The 15,529-nt window shown below is 41.9% G+C and overlaps 1 protein-coding gene across 5 annotated transcripts in view; it reads left to right on the top strand.

The window, feature by feature from the left end:
- Window positions 1-15,529, top strand: part of KIF16B (kinesin family member 16B) — a 290,777-nt gene that overhangs the window by 206,561 nt on the left and 68,687 nt on the right. For 3 of the 5 annotated variants that reach the window (XM_030310126.2, XM_030310125.1, XM_030310124.1), the window contains one exon: window positions 7,595-7,717. The exons of 1 other annotated variant lie outside the window; for it this stretch is intronic. In XM_030310126.2, the coding sequence (XP_030165986.1) occupies window positions 7,595-7,717 (123 nt within the window). Of the gene's footprint in view, window positions 1-7,594; window positions 7,718-15,529 lie in introns of those variants that run through there. One more of the 5 variants, XM_030310123.2, reaches the window with a different exon arrangement.

Raw genomic sequence — 15,529 nt, 5'->3', positions numbered from 1 at the left:
GAATTTCTAGACATTGAAGATTATTTCTCTTTTTATGAGTTATTTTTTCCCCAAAAAATTCCCGTGCAGATTTCTTTGCAATTCCCTTGTTCCATTGTATGAACCTTATGTCTCCTTTTTGCTCTCTGCATTTTTATCTCCTATAGAAGAGAAGCGTAGGTAAAGTCATAATGCGAATATGGTATAGATAACCTTGTATGTTCAATGTCGCTGCTTTACCTGAAGTTCAAACAATATGCTGTACAGATACCTGAAAGAATCTTCCCCTTCCTCCCAACTTTAATTTCTCTTGGGCCTTAGAACCGAGCACAGATTGAACCAAAACTAGGGCTCAGCAAGAATTAGTGAGTGAAGATGCGTGATCCTTTTGTGGCTAATCATGGACACTGTAGAATTGGAAAGGAGAAAAGTTGATTTTCCCTCCTGAACATCCCAAATTGCCAATGTTTGTGTTTGGTATAAGAACCACTTAGCAATTGTTGCCCTGTTCTCACTTATACTGGATCCATTCTTTAGTCTTTTTAAAATTTCATCCATTTAATGATGAGTTATCCCGAGAAAATGACCATTAAAGGGACTAGTCTTTGATGCTCTAGAGAAAGATGGTAACGTTCTTAATGATTTCAAGTTAAAACATTCATCAGATACCCAGTGTTTCCAAATTTTGAAATAACGATCAACTCAGATCTCTATGGATGAAATCATCTATTCTGGTAAGAATCCTGGATCAGGAAATGTTAGCCATCCTTTTGGATTTACCCTAAATCCACTAAGAGTAAATAAGATATTCCATAAATATTTATGTCCAACAGCTTGTCATTTTCTGGGTAGTTTATCCCTAAAGATATATATCAAAATTGAAGAAATACTCCTTTATTTGAAAACCTTTATTTCTGTTTCCTCATGCAAGTTTTTTTAACTCCCTTTACGATAAGGTTAGCACTGTTTCTTCATGCCCTGGTGGTGTTAAGTCCTCACCTTGACCAACATGGTCAGGAGATACCTGTGGCATGTGTGGCTACATCTCTTAGCAAACTCCAGTTCAGCTCTATGTACTTAGCCTTCAGAGATGATATGGTATTAGCTCAAGATCCCTTCATGACAGGGGTGCCTGGGTGGCTCAGTTGGTTGAACATCTGACTTCGGCTCAGGTCATGATCTCGTGGTCTGTGAGTTCGAGCCCTGCGTCGGGCTCTGTGCTGACAGCTCAGAGCCTGGAGCCTGCTTCGGATTCTGTGTCTCCCACTCTCTCTGCCCCTCCTCCACTTATGCTCTGTTTCTCTCATTCTGAAAAATGAATAAATGTTAAAAAAAAAAGTTTTGAAAAATAAAAAAGATCCCTTCATGACAGAGGCAGGCTTCACCTTCCAGAGATGAATATAAACATGTCTTGGCTCTTTATTCATAATTTGGAGTTGCTCACACAAGGTACCTTTATTCTCTGCTTCTGATAACATGGCTAATAGTTGAAAATATAACTGATCCCCTAGCCCTCCCTCTGTCCCAGACCTCTGTTTTCAAACCTCCTGGGCATAGGAAGTCCTTGATACAAAATAGCTCTAATTAGAATTATCAATGTGGCATGTGTGGTGGAAAAAAGGAGGGAATAGAAATATGTGCTATGCTGGGAACAGAGAAAGGAGAATTGGTAGTTTTGTTGAAGCTGATAAAAACCCAGGTTGCCTGTATTTTAGAAAACCTTGGATATTTGGCTCTAGGAGATCAGACGGCAGTCCTTAGGTCTGACCTTGTCCTAGTCAGAGCATACACTGAATTCAACCATCTGGTACATAATTAGAGTATTTAGGGGAAATGTTGATGACTCCCTGTAGAATTGGTCCATTCTGTGCCCTCTGCAGTGTCGACATTGATCTGAGTGGATGTTAATGCCACTTCCTATTAATTTCCTTAACTTGTCCCTTTTGAAGGAGACAGCCTTAGTGGGAAGAGAAGATTCTAATCTGAATACTCAAAATATAGTCTGTGATCTGCCTGCTTTTTTTGGCTGAGGACCCGACTATAGTGTTTCCCCAACAACAGAAAAATAGCATATTTGTTGACACAAGACATTATTTCATTAAAAGCTACCAGAAGAGTATTTCTTTGCATTTTATTTTAAAAGATGTTTCTTATGTATAGGAGCATAATCCAAGTTACTAATTATGTACTTTTCCTTGACCTTTCATTTCTAAACAGAACCCACTCCACAAGGCATTTAAAGTTCCTTGAAATGTCCTGCGTATTTATGCAGATCTGCTGTAAGATGTGTATCCAGCCTTTCATGTTTCTTTACCTCCTCCTGTGATGTATGACCAATTTCCCTTCCATGTCTAAGCATCTTCTTTGCCACATGTAGAAAAACCATGACTGATTCCAAAATAAATAGCTCCATAGAAATTTAAAAGCTCCCTTAAATAATAGAATATAACATGATACAGCACACATTTACTTGTCTAGTATAAAACTCAAGATATTCAAAACATAGCTACTTTCAAATAAAAAATAAATTTCTGAGACATGTGTGTTAGTTTTCCTTCCTCTCTAACATAAACATAGTTTAGGGGAATGTCAGGAACCTTTCACACTGCATTCTGAGAATTCTACATTTCTCATGAAATTGACTTCAAAAAATAGTTTCTAAAAATCACATGGCAGCAGTGATTTGATAGAAACACATACTCTTTAGATTTGTCTCTCTGTTCATCTGTCTGTAGATAAAGGCTCAAACATCTTCAGATCCTTAGCAGTTATTTCTCAGTTACCCATTTCCGTAGTTGTACATTTCTCTATGCTTGTTAATATGGAGTTACTCTGAAATCTGAGATTGAAGTAAACTGTGACTCTGGGCGATAGCGAGGACTCTGGTAATATTTCTAGCCCCTAGCATGCTAAATAATGAAGAGAGAAGCTGTCTGATCCTGCGGTTGGGGCAGTGGCTCAGAACTGTGTTCTGTGGTATACGTGCAGGTGCTGGTGGTATATAAGGGGCCGTCCTAAATTTAGATGAGCTACATAAACATTACAGGATCCAGTTCCTCCCAGATAAATGGTCTCTACTTCTTTCATGTACCCAGTTAAATTATCAAAGGCAAGAGTTTTTGTCTTTAAGGGGTGTATAATCCCAAGCTCCAAGCAACTTTCATTAGGGATTATTTCACAACTATAAAATTGTTAGAAACAGAGAACTTTCCAGTCCTAAAATGGCTATGTAGTAACCAGACCATCAATTTCAGTCTTATCCCACTTTGAATGTTGACTTATAAAAGGAGAAAGCTAAGTTGGCTAACTTTAGAATGTAATCCATCTGGAGTGGAGAAACCAAATCTTTGTTTCAAAATTTGATGCAGTTGAGAAAAAACTAAAGGTCTTAGAAATTACAGAGACTTTGTAGAAGTTATTTTGTATTCTCAGGACCTCGTGAATGGTACCTTGTGGGTGCTCAGTAAAAGATACCAATGTTTGATGTATATCCTAAGGGGGCCTCTAAGAAAAGGCATTTAGAAAGTTGAAGCCTCCATTGTTCGGTTAATAATATACATGGGTGGTTTGGGCTGCAGCTCTTCCTCAGTAAAAGTCATGACATTTTATTTATTTATTTATTTTATTTTTTATTATTTTTTTTAAATTTTTTAACGTTTATTTATTATCGAGAGGCAGAGAGAGCGAGCGAGCAGGGGAGGGGCAGAGAGAGAAGGAGACACAGAATCTGAAGCAGGCTCCAGGCTCCGAGCTGTCAGCACAGAGCCTGACACGGGGCTCGAACTCACGAACCATGAGATCACGACCTGAGTCGAAGTCGGACACTTAACCGACTGAGCCACCCAGGCGCCCCAAAAGTCATGACACTTTAGGTAGCCATGTGTATATTCTTGTTTTTCTCACTCAGTGCCCCCATCAAAGTGTTTTGTTTTGTTTTTTTACGTTTTTATTTTAATTCTAGTTAACATCCAGCATTACATTCGCTTCAGGTATAGAATATAGGAATTCAACAAGTTCCATATAACACCCGGTGCTCATCATGACAAGTGCACACCTTAATCCCCATCATCTATTTAACCTACCCTCCACCCGTCTCCCCTCTGGTAACCATCAGTTTGTCCTCTGTCGTTGAGAATCTGTTTCTTGCTTTGTCTCTCTCTTACTTTTTCCCTTTGCTTGTTTATTTTGTTTCTTAAATTCCATATGAGTAAAATCATATGGTATTTGTCTTTCTTTGACTTACTTTGCTTGGCATAATACATTCTACCTCCATCTATGTCATTGCAAGTGGCAAGATTTCATTCTTTTTTTGTGGCTGAATAGTATTCCATTTTGTGTGTGTGTGTGTGTGTGTGTGTGTGTGTGTGTGTGTGTACCACATCTTCTTTACCCATTCATCTATTGTTGGACACTTGGGCTGCTTCCATATTGTAAATTGTAAATAATGCTGCTATAAACCCCTGTCACAGTTTTAAAATCGTCCTAGAATTTACTTGTCAGTCTGCTTCTGACCAGAAGTCCTGCAGGGTGGGACACTGTCATGTTCACAGTTGGGTTTTTGCTCTATAGATGGGATTTGCTAAATACCATGCCCACTTCCATAGACATGAGACTGAGGTGCAGAAAGGGTGGGTGGGTGACTGTTACACTGAGACCAAGACCTAATGCTAGGATTTGATTCTGGGTCTTCTCTTTCCCCTCTCTGAATCTTTGAGGTGAACCCCACGTGCAATCCCAAGTGATTGCTTCAGGGATACCCCTAATGGTAGAGTTTCAATACCAAGTGTATTACACTTGATGTTGTTATCCACACCTTTTTAAACCCCCCAATACACATAATACTGTTCCTAGTGCATTTAAGTACTTTTCTTCCTTCTTCCTTTTCCTAATTCTAGCCTCTTAGCATAGAGAGAGCTCCTCATCAAATGAACTGTGGTATTGTCCTTTGGGTCTAACTGGTAGGGAGGACCAGGTTCCTCCTAAGGTAGAGCATGTGGGTCTTCGTTTCCCAACTAGTATTATCAGTTGCCAGAACCCCCACAGCTGCCAACTGCCAACTTTGTGAGTTTGAGCCCCATATCAGGCTCTGTGCTGACAGCTCAGAGCCTGGAGCCTGCTTCGGATTCTGTGTGTGTGTCTCTCTCTGCCCCTCACCTGCTCACACACTCTCTCTCAAAAGTAAATTAACATTAAAAAAACATATATATATATATATATATATATATGTAACATATATATGTGTATGTAACATATATATGTGTATGTAACATATATGTGTATGTAACATATATATATGTGTGTATGTAATATATATATATATATATATGTAGTTATGAAGCATGGCATAGAAGGGGCATCTGGGTGAATCAGTCAGTTAAGTGTCTGACTCTTGGTTTCAGCTCAGGTCATGATCTCACAGTCCACGGATTCGAGCCCCACATTGGACTCTGCACTGACAGCAGAGCCTGCTTTGGATTCTCCCTCTTTCTCTCTTTCTGCCCCTCCCTTGCTTGAGCTCTCCCTCTCTCTCTCTCTCTCTCTCTCTCTCTCTCTCAAAATAAATAAATAAATATTTTTTAAAGAGCATGGCATGGAAGATTTCAGGGCTTAGGCAGTAGAGTACGAACTTTATGGCTAAAACATAGCCATAGGTCAAAGACATTTCTTAACAGTAAATGTGCTTTTTGAAAATAAATAAAACCACTAAATTATTTCTCTTCCTTTTCACCCTTCAAAGAGATAAACATATTCCATGCTTCAGGAAATGTCTGCCTTTCCAGTAATTTGGAAACATACTGTCAGTGAACTGAAAGGTCTTTGACAATGTGCACATTGAGAAACTCTTTTCTTTCTTTTTCTTTCTTTCTTTTTTTTTTTTTTTTTTTTTTAAGAATTTCCACGGTAGCTTTTGACATCAGAGACAACTAAGTAGGTGTACCATTGCCGTAAAATTAACAGTTCTTGGGGCGCCTGGGTGGCGCAGTCGGTTAAGCGTCCGACTTCAGCCAGGTCACGATCTCGCGGTCCGTGAGTTCGAGCCCCGCGTCGGGCTCTGGGCTGATGGCTCAGAGCCTGGAGCCTGTTTCCGATTCTGTGTCTCCCTCTCTCTCTGCCCCTCCCCCGTTCATGCTCTGCCTCCCTCTGTCCCAAAAATAAATAAACGTTGAAAAAAAAAAATTAAAAAAAAAAAAAATTAACAGTTCTTGTTTTGGGTAACCAGCCACACGGGGAAAAAATTAGATGCTCTAAAAGGCTTTGGTAACTTCATACCATGCCAAAATGTTTACGGGGTCCGCTAGATGAAAGCAGTAATCTAAGACAAATTATACACCTGTCTGTCATCCAGAAATCTGAGCTTTCATTCCCACACAGCTAGGCTGGACCCTCCACATTACACCTGGCTAAGGATCCAGGACCACATATTACTCAGTGTTTCTTTTTAGTCAAATAAGTGAATTTTACTGCATAATCATGGCATTCCCATCTTCTTAAATTCTGTGTATGTTGGTTGAAATGTTCATTTGCTGACTTTATCTCAGGTGAAGTTATTCAAAAATTTCATGATGGCAGTATAAATGGTGATGGAGATGGGCCAGCAGGCATCATGGGGCACTGGGTTAGCCTGAGTTCAAATCCTAGCTCTGCCACCTGCCTTTGTCACATTATCTTAATTCACAAACTTTGGGCCCTCACCTGATAAGTAGGGTTCAGTAACAATTAATACCTCATAGGGAGATCGTGAGGATTAAATGAAATGATGCAGAAATGCATTAAATGAACTGTTTAGCACAGTCCTTAGTATATAGTAAGTATTCAATGAATGCTAACTATAATTACGGTAATTAATCTTTTATTACTGCTACTGCTTTAAAAACATATTTTCTTACGTTTTCTAAAGCCCCAGGTTAGTACAAATGATAAGGATTGTTCAGAGATTTCTATCCATTTATACTCAAGAGAACTCATTTTGAAGATTTATTTTTTTCATAATGCTTCTTTCTCAAACCCCTCTGGCTTCCCACCATCCAGACCATAAATGTTTGTCAGAGCCAGGCTGATTATTAATCAAATGAAGCCTAAAGAAAATACTTGGTATTTATTTTAATTGTGGTTTAAAGAGCTTTCCCCACCATACTGGCTTATAAAAATGCCTAGAAGTTAAAAATGAAGTAAATTTGAATAAAGTCTTTAGCTTTTGGAGCTATATGTACAGCAATCTGATAGTCTGTGAAAAGAGAAGAAGTTTGTCAGATGATCAAGTCTTTTCAGAAAGGAATCTGGTTTACACTGATTTTTTAAAAAGTCGGGATATGTAATCTGTCTGTTTTTTCACTTGTTCTTATAAATTGGAAGGAACTTCAAAGCCAAACAACATTTTGAAGTGCTTTTGCCCTAATTTCTTGGAATAGTATACCTCAAGAAATGGTCGTTTGTGATGAGAGAAACCTAGCATTTCTCTTTCAAAGGAAGCCATCATTTTTCTAAATAAACTCTACTAGTTTGATGCTCTCTTCTTTGCTTGAAACACATTTTCTCCCGCCTGCCCAAACATGGTTTTTGCTGAAGAGTGATCTGGGTTTCTCTTTGTTCTCCCCATCTGATGTGCCTTTGATAGAGGATGGTTTCTCGCTCTTTGGGAGCAAATCCAGACGACCTGAAGGACCCAATTAAAATTAGTATTCCACGCTATGTGCTCTGCGGGCAAGGGAAAGACGAGCACTTCGAGTTTGAGGTCAAGGTAAGTGCCCCTTCTTTACTCTTCTGGAGGAATGGAGGCTTGAAGCTCCCAGGGCTTTCTCTGTCTATATACATATATACATATGAAAGGAGATGAAGCTACATGTGAACATGTTGTTTTATAGCATATTGGTCATGCCCTCCTTTAAACTGATATGTGAAAGTCTAGACTGTGAAACATGGGGGGAAGTTATGCCATAGAAGGTGGTGGTGGCTGGGGATTCAGGCAGACACGGGAGGAAGTTCTTGTCACCAGCCCTACAGGCAGGGTGACCAACCCTTCCAGGTTATCCAGGACTGTTTTGCTTTCAGCACTGAAAGTTCTACACCCTGGGAAACCAGTTCATGCCAGACAAACCAGTGCAGTCGGTCACCCTATCCCTGGTGACCTATCCCTGGGCTTAAGCTCAGTTTTCTTATCTATAAAAGTGGGAATAATAATGTTTATTACAAGGATATCAGTGCACATAAAGTTATAACAGTTGCTATAATTACTACTGCTGCTTTTAGTGTTGTTTCTATTATTATTAATTTAGGAAGCTTTCCTAATCCATTTTAGTCATGATTTGATTTATACAACTTTTCAGGAAGAAATGTGCCTGCTTCCTTACATCATACTTTCCAAAATAATGACTTCATCTTATTCCTAATTTAGTTCCATTGACTCATAACAATTCATTAAATATTGCTGGATGCTCTCCTCTCTTCAAAGAATTAATGATTAATAATAACACTTCTTCGTTTTCAAGGCTAGGCAAGGGTATTGATGTAATAACGTCCACTAGGGTCACCAGTATATGGCTGTGTGAGGGTGTTCTTGGAGGTGAACATCAGGCTGGGAATCTGGACGCTGAGGTCTTTAGGCTCTGATTCTGTTGCTGTTTGTTGGGTGATGCTAAGTCTTTTACCTTCTCTGAGCCTCAGTTTTCTCACTGGTGAAATGCGGAAATTGGATTACACCGACGGTTTCCAAATTTCTTCTTAGCAAAGACGTTTGTTGAGAAAATATTTATGAGGAAGGACACTGTGGAAAGCAGATCAGCATGGAGCTGCTGTGGGGGGAGAGGACGGAGGGAGCCTGAAGCCAGCAGTCCCCACCCCCACCCCCAACATGCCCCTTGGTGGGGAGTGGAGCCCCTGGGTCCTTAGGGATCTCTCCCTTTTAGGCATGCATATTCATTTTCAGTCTTCCAGGAGAAAGAGTGCCCATGAGTTTTGTAATTAATCAAGTTCTCAGATTCTTATCTCTATATATTGTTTTCCTTTTTATTTTTTAAACCTAGGCACTAATTTATACATTTGAGGTCCCTGCTGAGAGTACATGATGTCTGGGGGGGGGGGGGGGGTATTTTGAACGTCACTGACCAGATTGTGTGGTTTCTTATTAAAATGTTATGCCACGTCCAGGAGCCAGTACTTCTCACCGCCCCTGACTGTATGCCTAATGCCTGCTCAATTTCTGTTCTCAATCGTTTGAAATTGTATGTGTGTGTGTGTATTTAGAGTTCCCTTTGTACATACATGTAATGTTATATACATTTATCAAAATACTCTCTGAAGGTATGTGTATTATTTCTATATTTAAAAAAATTTTTTTTAATGTTTATTTTTGAGAGAGAGAGAGCATGCATAAGCGGGGCAGGGGCAGAGAGAGAGGGAGACACAAAATCCAAAGCAGGCTCCAGACTCTGAGCTGTCAGCACAGAGCCCGACACGGGGCTTGACCTCACAAACAGTGAGATCATGACCTGAGCCGAAGTCAGAGGGTTAACCGACTGAGCCACCCAGGCACCCCAGTCCATATTTTTAATTAGAGGGTGAAGACTGGCTTTCACCAGCTCAGAATTTGAATTCTCCTAAACAGAGAGCTCACAGCACTGGAGAACATGCAATGATTTTCATTGGTGCATAGATATATTTTATTTTAATAGAGAAATGTGTTAATAAAATGTAACCATTAAATTGATTTCATGCCTAAAAGATAAGATCATGGATAAAGAAGATACTTAGTTGATTTAGTATGATCTCACTTATATGTGGAACCTAAAAATAAAAACCAAGCTCATAGATACAGACAGATTGGTGGTTGCTGGGGTGGGTGAAATGGGTGCAGGTGGTCAAAAGGGACAAACTTCCAGTAATAAAATAAATAACTCCCGAGGATGTCAAGTATAGCTTCGTGATTATAGTTAATAATGCTGTATTCCATATTTGAAAGTTGCTGGAAGGGTAAATCTTTAAAAGTTCTCATCATAAGGAAAAAAATGTTGTAACCATGTGTTGTGACAGATACTCACAAGACTTATTGAGGTGGTTGTTTCACAATATATACAAATATCGAATCATTGTATTATACACCTGAAACTAATACGATATATGTCAATTATACTTCAAGAATTAAAAAAAAGAAAAGAACTAGGAAAAAAAACTGAGTTGATTTAAATAAAACTGGCAGGCAAATAATAGTCCAGGCCTTATCAGATCTGGCCAAAATTGTGAAGATCATTCTGTGAAGGCAAGTTAGAGAACCCACATACAGAAAATCGTATGGGACCTTTCAGAATCCTGGCTTTCAATTCAGAATACATAAAATCCAAATCCAAAGAGTTTAGCTTTCTTTGAACTTATCAAAGCCAAGTTCTGAAAGCATATCAATTGCTCTGCTTCCTTCTTGTACTTATCCCAGGTGCTGTAATCGGCATCAGGAATGGCTTGTTAACACTTGCCGGAGAATCCCTAGTTCTCTGTGTAGGAAGGGCTGGCATGCATTGGCAGGTAGGTGTGCTGAGGGTCTGACATTCTTCTGGGGTTACTAGTCACAGAAACATCAGGGCCCCAGCACTAGAACATCACCTGAATATACTGCCCCTCCCCTGAACAAAACAAAAACTGCCACACCCCAGCAAAGGCATAGCTGTTGGGATAGTGCTGGGTGCGCCAATGTCCTGTCCAGGCTCCACCAGTTAACCTTACAAGCCATAGTCTCACTGTGCCTCATCTGTAAAATGGGGATAAAGAGACCTGCCTGGTTGGATTAGTATGAACAGTGCATGAACTTAGGTCATGTAAAGTATTTAGAACAGTGCCTGCCACATGCTAAGTGCTGGATAAGTGTTTGTTTTTAAAAAATAGGTAAATTTTTATTTAAAAAAAATTTTAAAGTTTATTTATTTTGAGGGAGATAGGGAGAGAGAAGGAGGAGGGGCAGAGAGAGAGAGAGAGAGAGGGAGAGAGAGAGAAAAAATCCCAAGCAGGCTATGTGCTGTCAGTGCACAGCCTGACACAAGGCTCAATCGCACACACCATGAGATCCTGAGCAGAAATCAAGAGTTGGATGCTTAACTGACTGAGCCACCCATGTGCCCCATAAAATAAGTAAATTTTTTTTTTAATTTTTTTTCAACGTTTATTTATTTTGGGGACAGAGAGAGACAGAGCATGAATGGGGGAGGGTCAGAGAGAGAGGGAGACACAGAATCAGAAACAGGCTCCAGGCTCTGAGCCATCAGCCCAGAGCCTGACGCGGGGCTCGAACTCCCGGACCGCGAGATCATGACCTGGCTGAAGTCGGACGCTTAACCGACTGCGCCACCCAGGCGCCCTAAAATAAGTAAATTTTTAAAAGGCACAAGGAATGACTGAGATTTTACCCTTGGAATCCTCTTAATGACTTTGGATGTATAGTTGTATCTTTGAGAGTTTGGGGGTTTTGTTTTGTTTCCATTTTGATTGTTAATTCCCCCTCAACATTCCTGAATTCTAAAATTAAGCATGGCAACCTTTTCCACCCATGATTTGACTATTTGATGCATTGACAGTTTTCTAGGACAGTCACACTTGTGATAACAGTTTGGCTACTACTAAAGTCTTTTCTTGATGAACCGGTGGCTTTCAGGCAGCAAAGGTAAAAAGTATTATTTTTTTAAGTCTATTCTATTTAGTTTTAGAGACCTTTTTTGAAGGAAAATCTGATGTTAATGTATATAGATATTTTATACTATAATACTATATACTCCAGAGAAATCTTCACTCCTTTTTTAAACAAAAGCGATTTCTGTTTTCTGTTCTTCCCCTGTTATGGTCTTCAAAGTCTCCTGGGATCCTGAATATATGCAGCAAGGCTCTGTCACCAGCAGGGAAGGGTCTTGTGAATGATGTCAGACCCCAGTTGACTGTATAACTTGCTCCGTGGTCACGGCCGGTTCATTTAAGGGGCCAAGCTGGCCCATGAACACACGGCGCCCACTGGGTTCAAGTCTCCACAGGCTGAGTTTGCCCCAAGGAGTGGGGCGGGGAAGACAGCGTCTGGTGTTATAGCTGCCCCGAGCTCTGTCTTTCAGCTTCTCCCTCACCCTTCCTGTTCCCTCTGCCTCCTGCCCTTTTCTGCCTGCCTTTCCTGAGGTAGCATTTATTACTTAAGTTATTCCTTCTTCCTGGCCACTTTCATTTTAATCCCCAGTCGAGTGGCTCTGATTGGGCTGCTCCTTGCTGAATGAAGTAGTCATGAGCCAGGTTAAGGTACTCTCTGAGGTCAGGTATGAGGAGTGGAATTTGGGGGAGGAAGGAGGACAACAGTGGTTCTCAAATGCTCACCTTCTGGTCCCTGATGAGTTCAAGGAAGTTCCCATTGCTGGGATTTAAAATGAGAAAAGTAGACTTTTTCATTAAACTAAAATTTAATTCAAAAGGACTTTTTCAAATCTTCTGTATACAGGGATTAAAAATAACTTTCTTTTATGAAGTAACTATGAGAATAGATACATATACAGGTTTTTGTTTTCTGGTCCCATTTGATTTTTTTCAGTTAATTTTGTTGAGGCATAATTTACATACAATGAAACGCACGTATTTAAGTGTAGTTTGACAAGTTTTGACGTGCGTATACCCATGCAACCAGCACATCAATCAAGACTTAGGACTTTTCAGTCATTCCAGAAAGTTTCTTGTGCCCCTTTATGGTGAGTGCCCCTGCACAGCTGTCTGCGACTATAGATGAGTAGTGTCTGTTCCAGCATGCCGTGGAGATGTGGCTGGCAGCGGTTACTTTTCCATGTCTGGCTCCTTCCACATAGCGTGATGTTTTAGAGATTCATCCATATAGCTGAGTAGAACAGTAGTTTGTTTTTTTGTTTTTTTATGACTAAATAGCCTCCCATTGTATAGATATATCATGATTTGTGGAATGGTATTTGTCTTAATGTCCTTACTTGACAATACAGAAAGCTGTGATCTCCATGATGCACTCCCTTCACACCCCTCGCCACCCACTTATTTTGCTCATCCTTGAAGGACACATGCCTGGGAGACCCGGGGCGAGGGCCTTGGTTCCCATCACCATTGTGGTTATGCCTTCCAGCAGGTCGCAATAGCACATCCTTCTGGGACTGTGTCCACGTGTACTGCAAGAGATGTACGGCCTGCAGACTGATGTCACAGGCGGGCAGAGAGCTGTGGGCGTGCTAGTCTAGCTACTCTTGGAGAAGAGCACATTCTGTGCTGACTGGTGTTGAATGTCACCCGCTGGTCAGCAGAATGTACTGGTACAATACGTGCTTGCTCTAAACCGCAGCTGTCACAGGTTATACCACTAACTGGACTCCAGCAGTCATCTTAAAACTCCTGCTTCAAATGCTTTTCAGTGATTGATACAGGAAATCAATTACACTGCGTTATACTTGCCATTTTCAGTCAGCCAGGACCAGGGTGGATAGAATTTAATTTTTAAATTAGATTTCAGTAGGATGCAAAACACCGGCCTGGGAAATCTGTGGTTAAGTCTCACAGAGGCTGGCATACTCTTATGTTATAGAAATAACCTGGTGTTTCCAGCATCGTTTTAAATTCTCTGCCCTTTAATTTACATATTAACATGGTAATATAAAGAAATAAGCCAACACTGGTGTATTTTTTTTTAATATTTTGTTTCCTAAGAGTCTTTATTCCTGTAAAACCTGTAGGTAATCTTTACAGGAGATTGTTTTCTGTCTTCCTAGAGCCGCGAGTTCTGCCGTGTTGTCCCCCTTCCCCCCACTCTCTGTCCTGTCACCTGGTTTCCTCCCTTCACTGCAGAGGTCACAGCGGCAGTCACATTGTTTTCTTTCAGTCACTGTCATGTTTATAGATGGTCTTCCTTTGGGCCCTCCTTGCTGAGTCCCCAGCCCTCCCAAAGTCTCTGACTGATAATGGTCACCCACCCAGGAGAGATCACTTAACAATGTGACACACACAAGTCCATCACCGGGTGTTCTTACTGGTCAGAGCCCTTGTAGAGCTTCGGGATTTTGTGTCCTTGTGCCCTTTGTAAACAGCCCCCCACGGGCTCCCTGTGCTCCGACTGTGCTGGTGGATTCAGTCATTGAATAGCCATCCCACCCACTGTTTTCCTAATGATGTGGCTGCTTCTCTCATGGTCCAGTGCAAGTACAGGCAAATCATGCTTCTGGACTGTGTCTAAGTGCAAGAAAGCCAGTGCGTTCTGCCTCCCCGCTGCCTCTCCACCCTACCCTCCAGCGCGCCAGCTCACGCACATCCTGGCTCCGGCAGTCTCCGGCACCCACAGAGAGGTTCCGTTCTGCACAGAGAGGTAGCCCTCTACCCACTGTCCACCTGCTGGACATTATGCTGGTCACCTGAGCACGCCAGCCCCTTGCTCAGGAAGCACCTGTTGTAGAGTCGTCTCTTCTAAGGAGCCCTCTGGCCACCTGGCACCCTAGTCATACCCACCCCATGCTGTTCAGAGAAGGACAACGCTCTGCCCTTTTTGTGTGGTGGCAGGAGGTCAGCCCTTTGGGGCAGAATCACTTTGGTCCACTTGTGGACCAAAGGAACACAGGACTACATACTTTACCTTGAACACACAACATCTGAAACAAAACCGTTCCTAATTTCAGTCACGTGATTTGTGCTAAAGGTACCACAGGAACAGTCACCTCCTCTTGCCTCCAGATGCACCTGGTTTTCTGTAACTCCTGATCGGCGGCCTGAGAAGGAGAGGAGACACAGGGGGGAATGATAGCGGGAAGGTGTACCCTTGGGGTGGGTACCCTTCCAGCACAAGCTTGTAGACCACCTGGGAGGGATTCCTGAGTGCCCAGTCTGTGGTGTCGTTTTCTTTCCTGTCACGTGAGCTTAGGTATGTGAGCCCCTCTTCCAGTCTCAGTCAGTGCTGCCCTGGAGTTGAAACGCAGCCAAAGGCAAAATTCAGGCAGCTGGCCTCTGGCTTTTACAACTGAAGGAGCTACGTGACAGGGACCTCAGGGCCCGGGCTAGACAGAGCTGTGCAAAGGTATGAAGGGAGAGGAAGCAAACTGTCAGTGTATGATGTGCGTTATTTTGCCTGAACAGGTTTTCAAATATTTCGGTGAGTTCTCAGCATTTCAAACTTGGGAGATCTGACATGGAAATCCAAATTTCTCACGTTTCTGTAAAATATCAGAACATGTGGGAACCCTGGGCCGGTTTTCCCAAAGAGCAAGCCTGATTGGGGTGAGCCGGCGGCTCCTCTTGGTTTGAGGCTCGTGCCCTCCCTCCACCGCGCCACAGACGTCATTGCCCCTGGGCACAGAGGAGATCACCGGAGGGAACTGTACACGCCAAGCCCTGACTGCCCAGAAGGGCTTACAGACCAGATGGAGTCTCTGATCACACAGTTTATGAAGTCCATTTACACACACAGGGAGAGGGGAGCAGGTGGGCGGAGCACACTACCTGACCCCAGGGTCATACCGTGTTCACCTGCCCTGTCTCTCTCTGCTCCAGAGCCTTCCCGCTCTGCTCGCCAGTGCGCATTTGCCCCAAGGCCACGTGCCTGGCC

This window comes from Lynx canadensis, chromosome A3 (genome assembly GCF_007474595.2).
Source record: "Lynx canadensis isolate LIC74 chromosome A3, mLynCan4.pri.v2, whole genome shotgun sequence".
Taxonomy (NCBI): domain Eukaryota; kingdom Metazoa; phylum Chordata; class Mammalia; order Carnivora; family Felidae; genus Lynx; species Lynx canadensis.
This window is presented reverse-complemented; position numbering and strand designations above follow the sequence as displayed.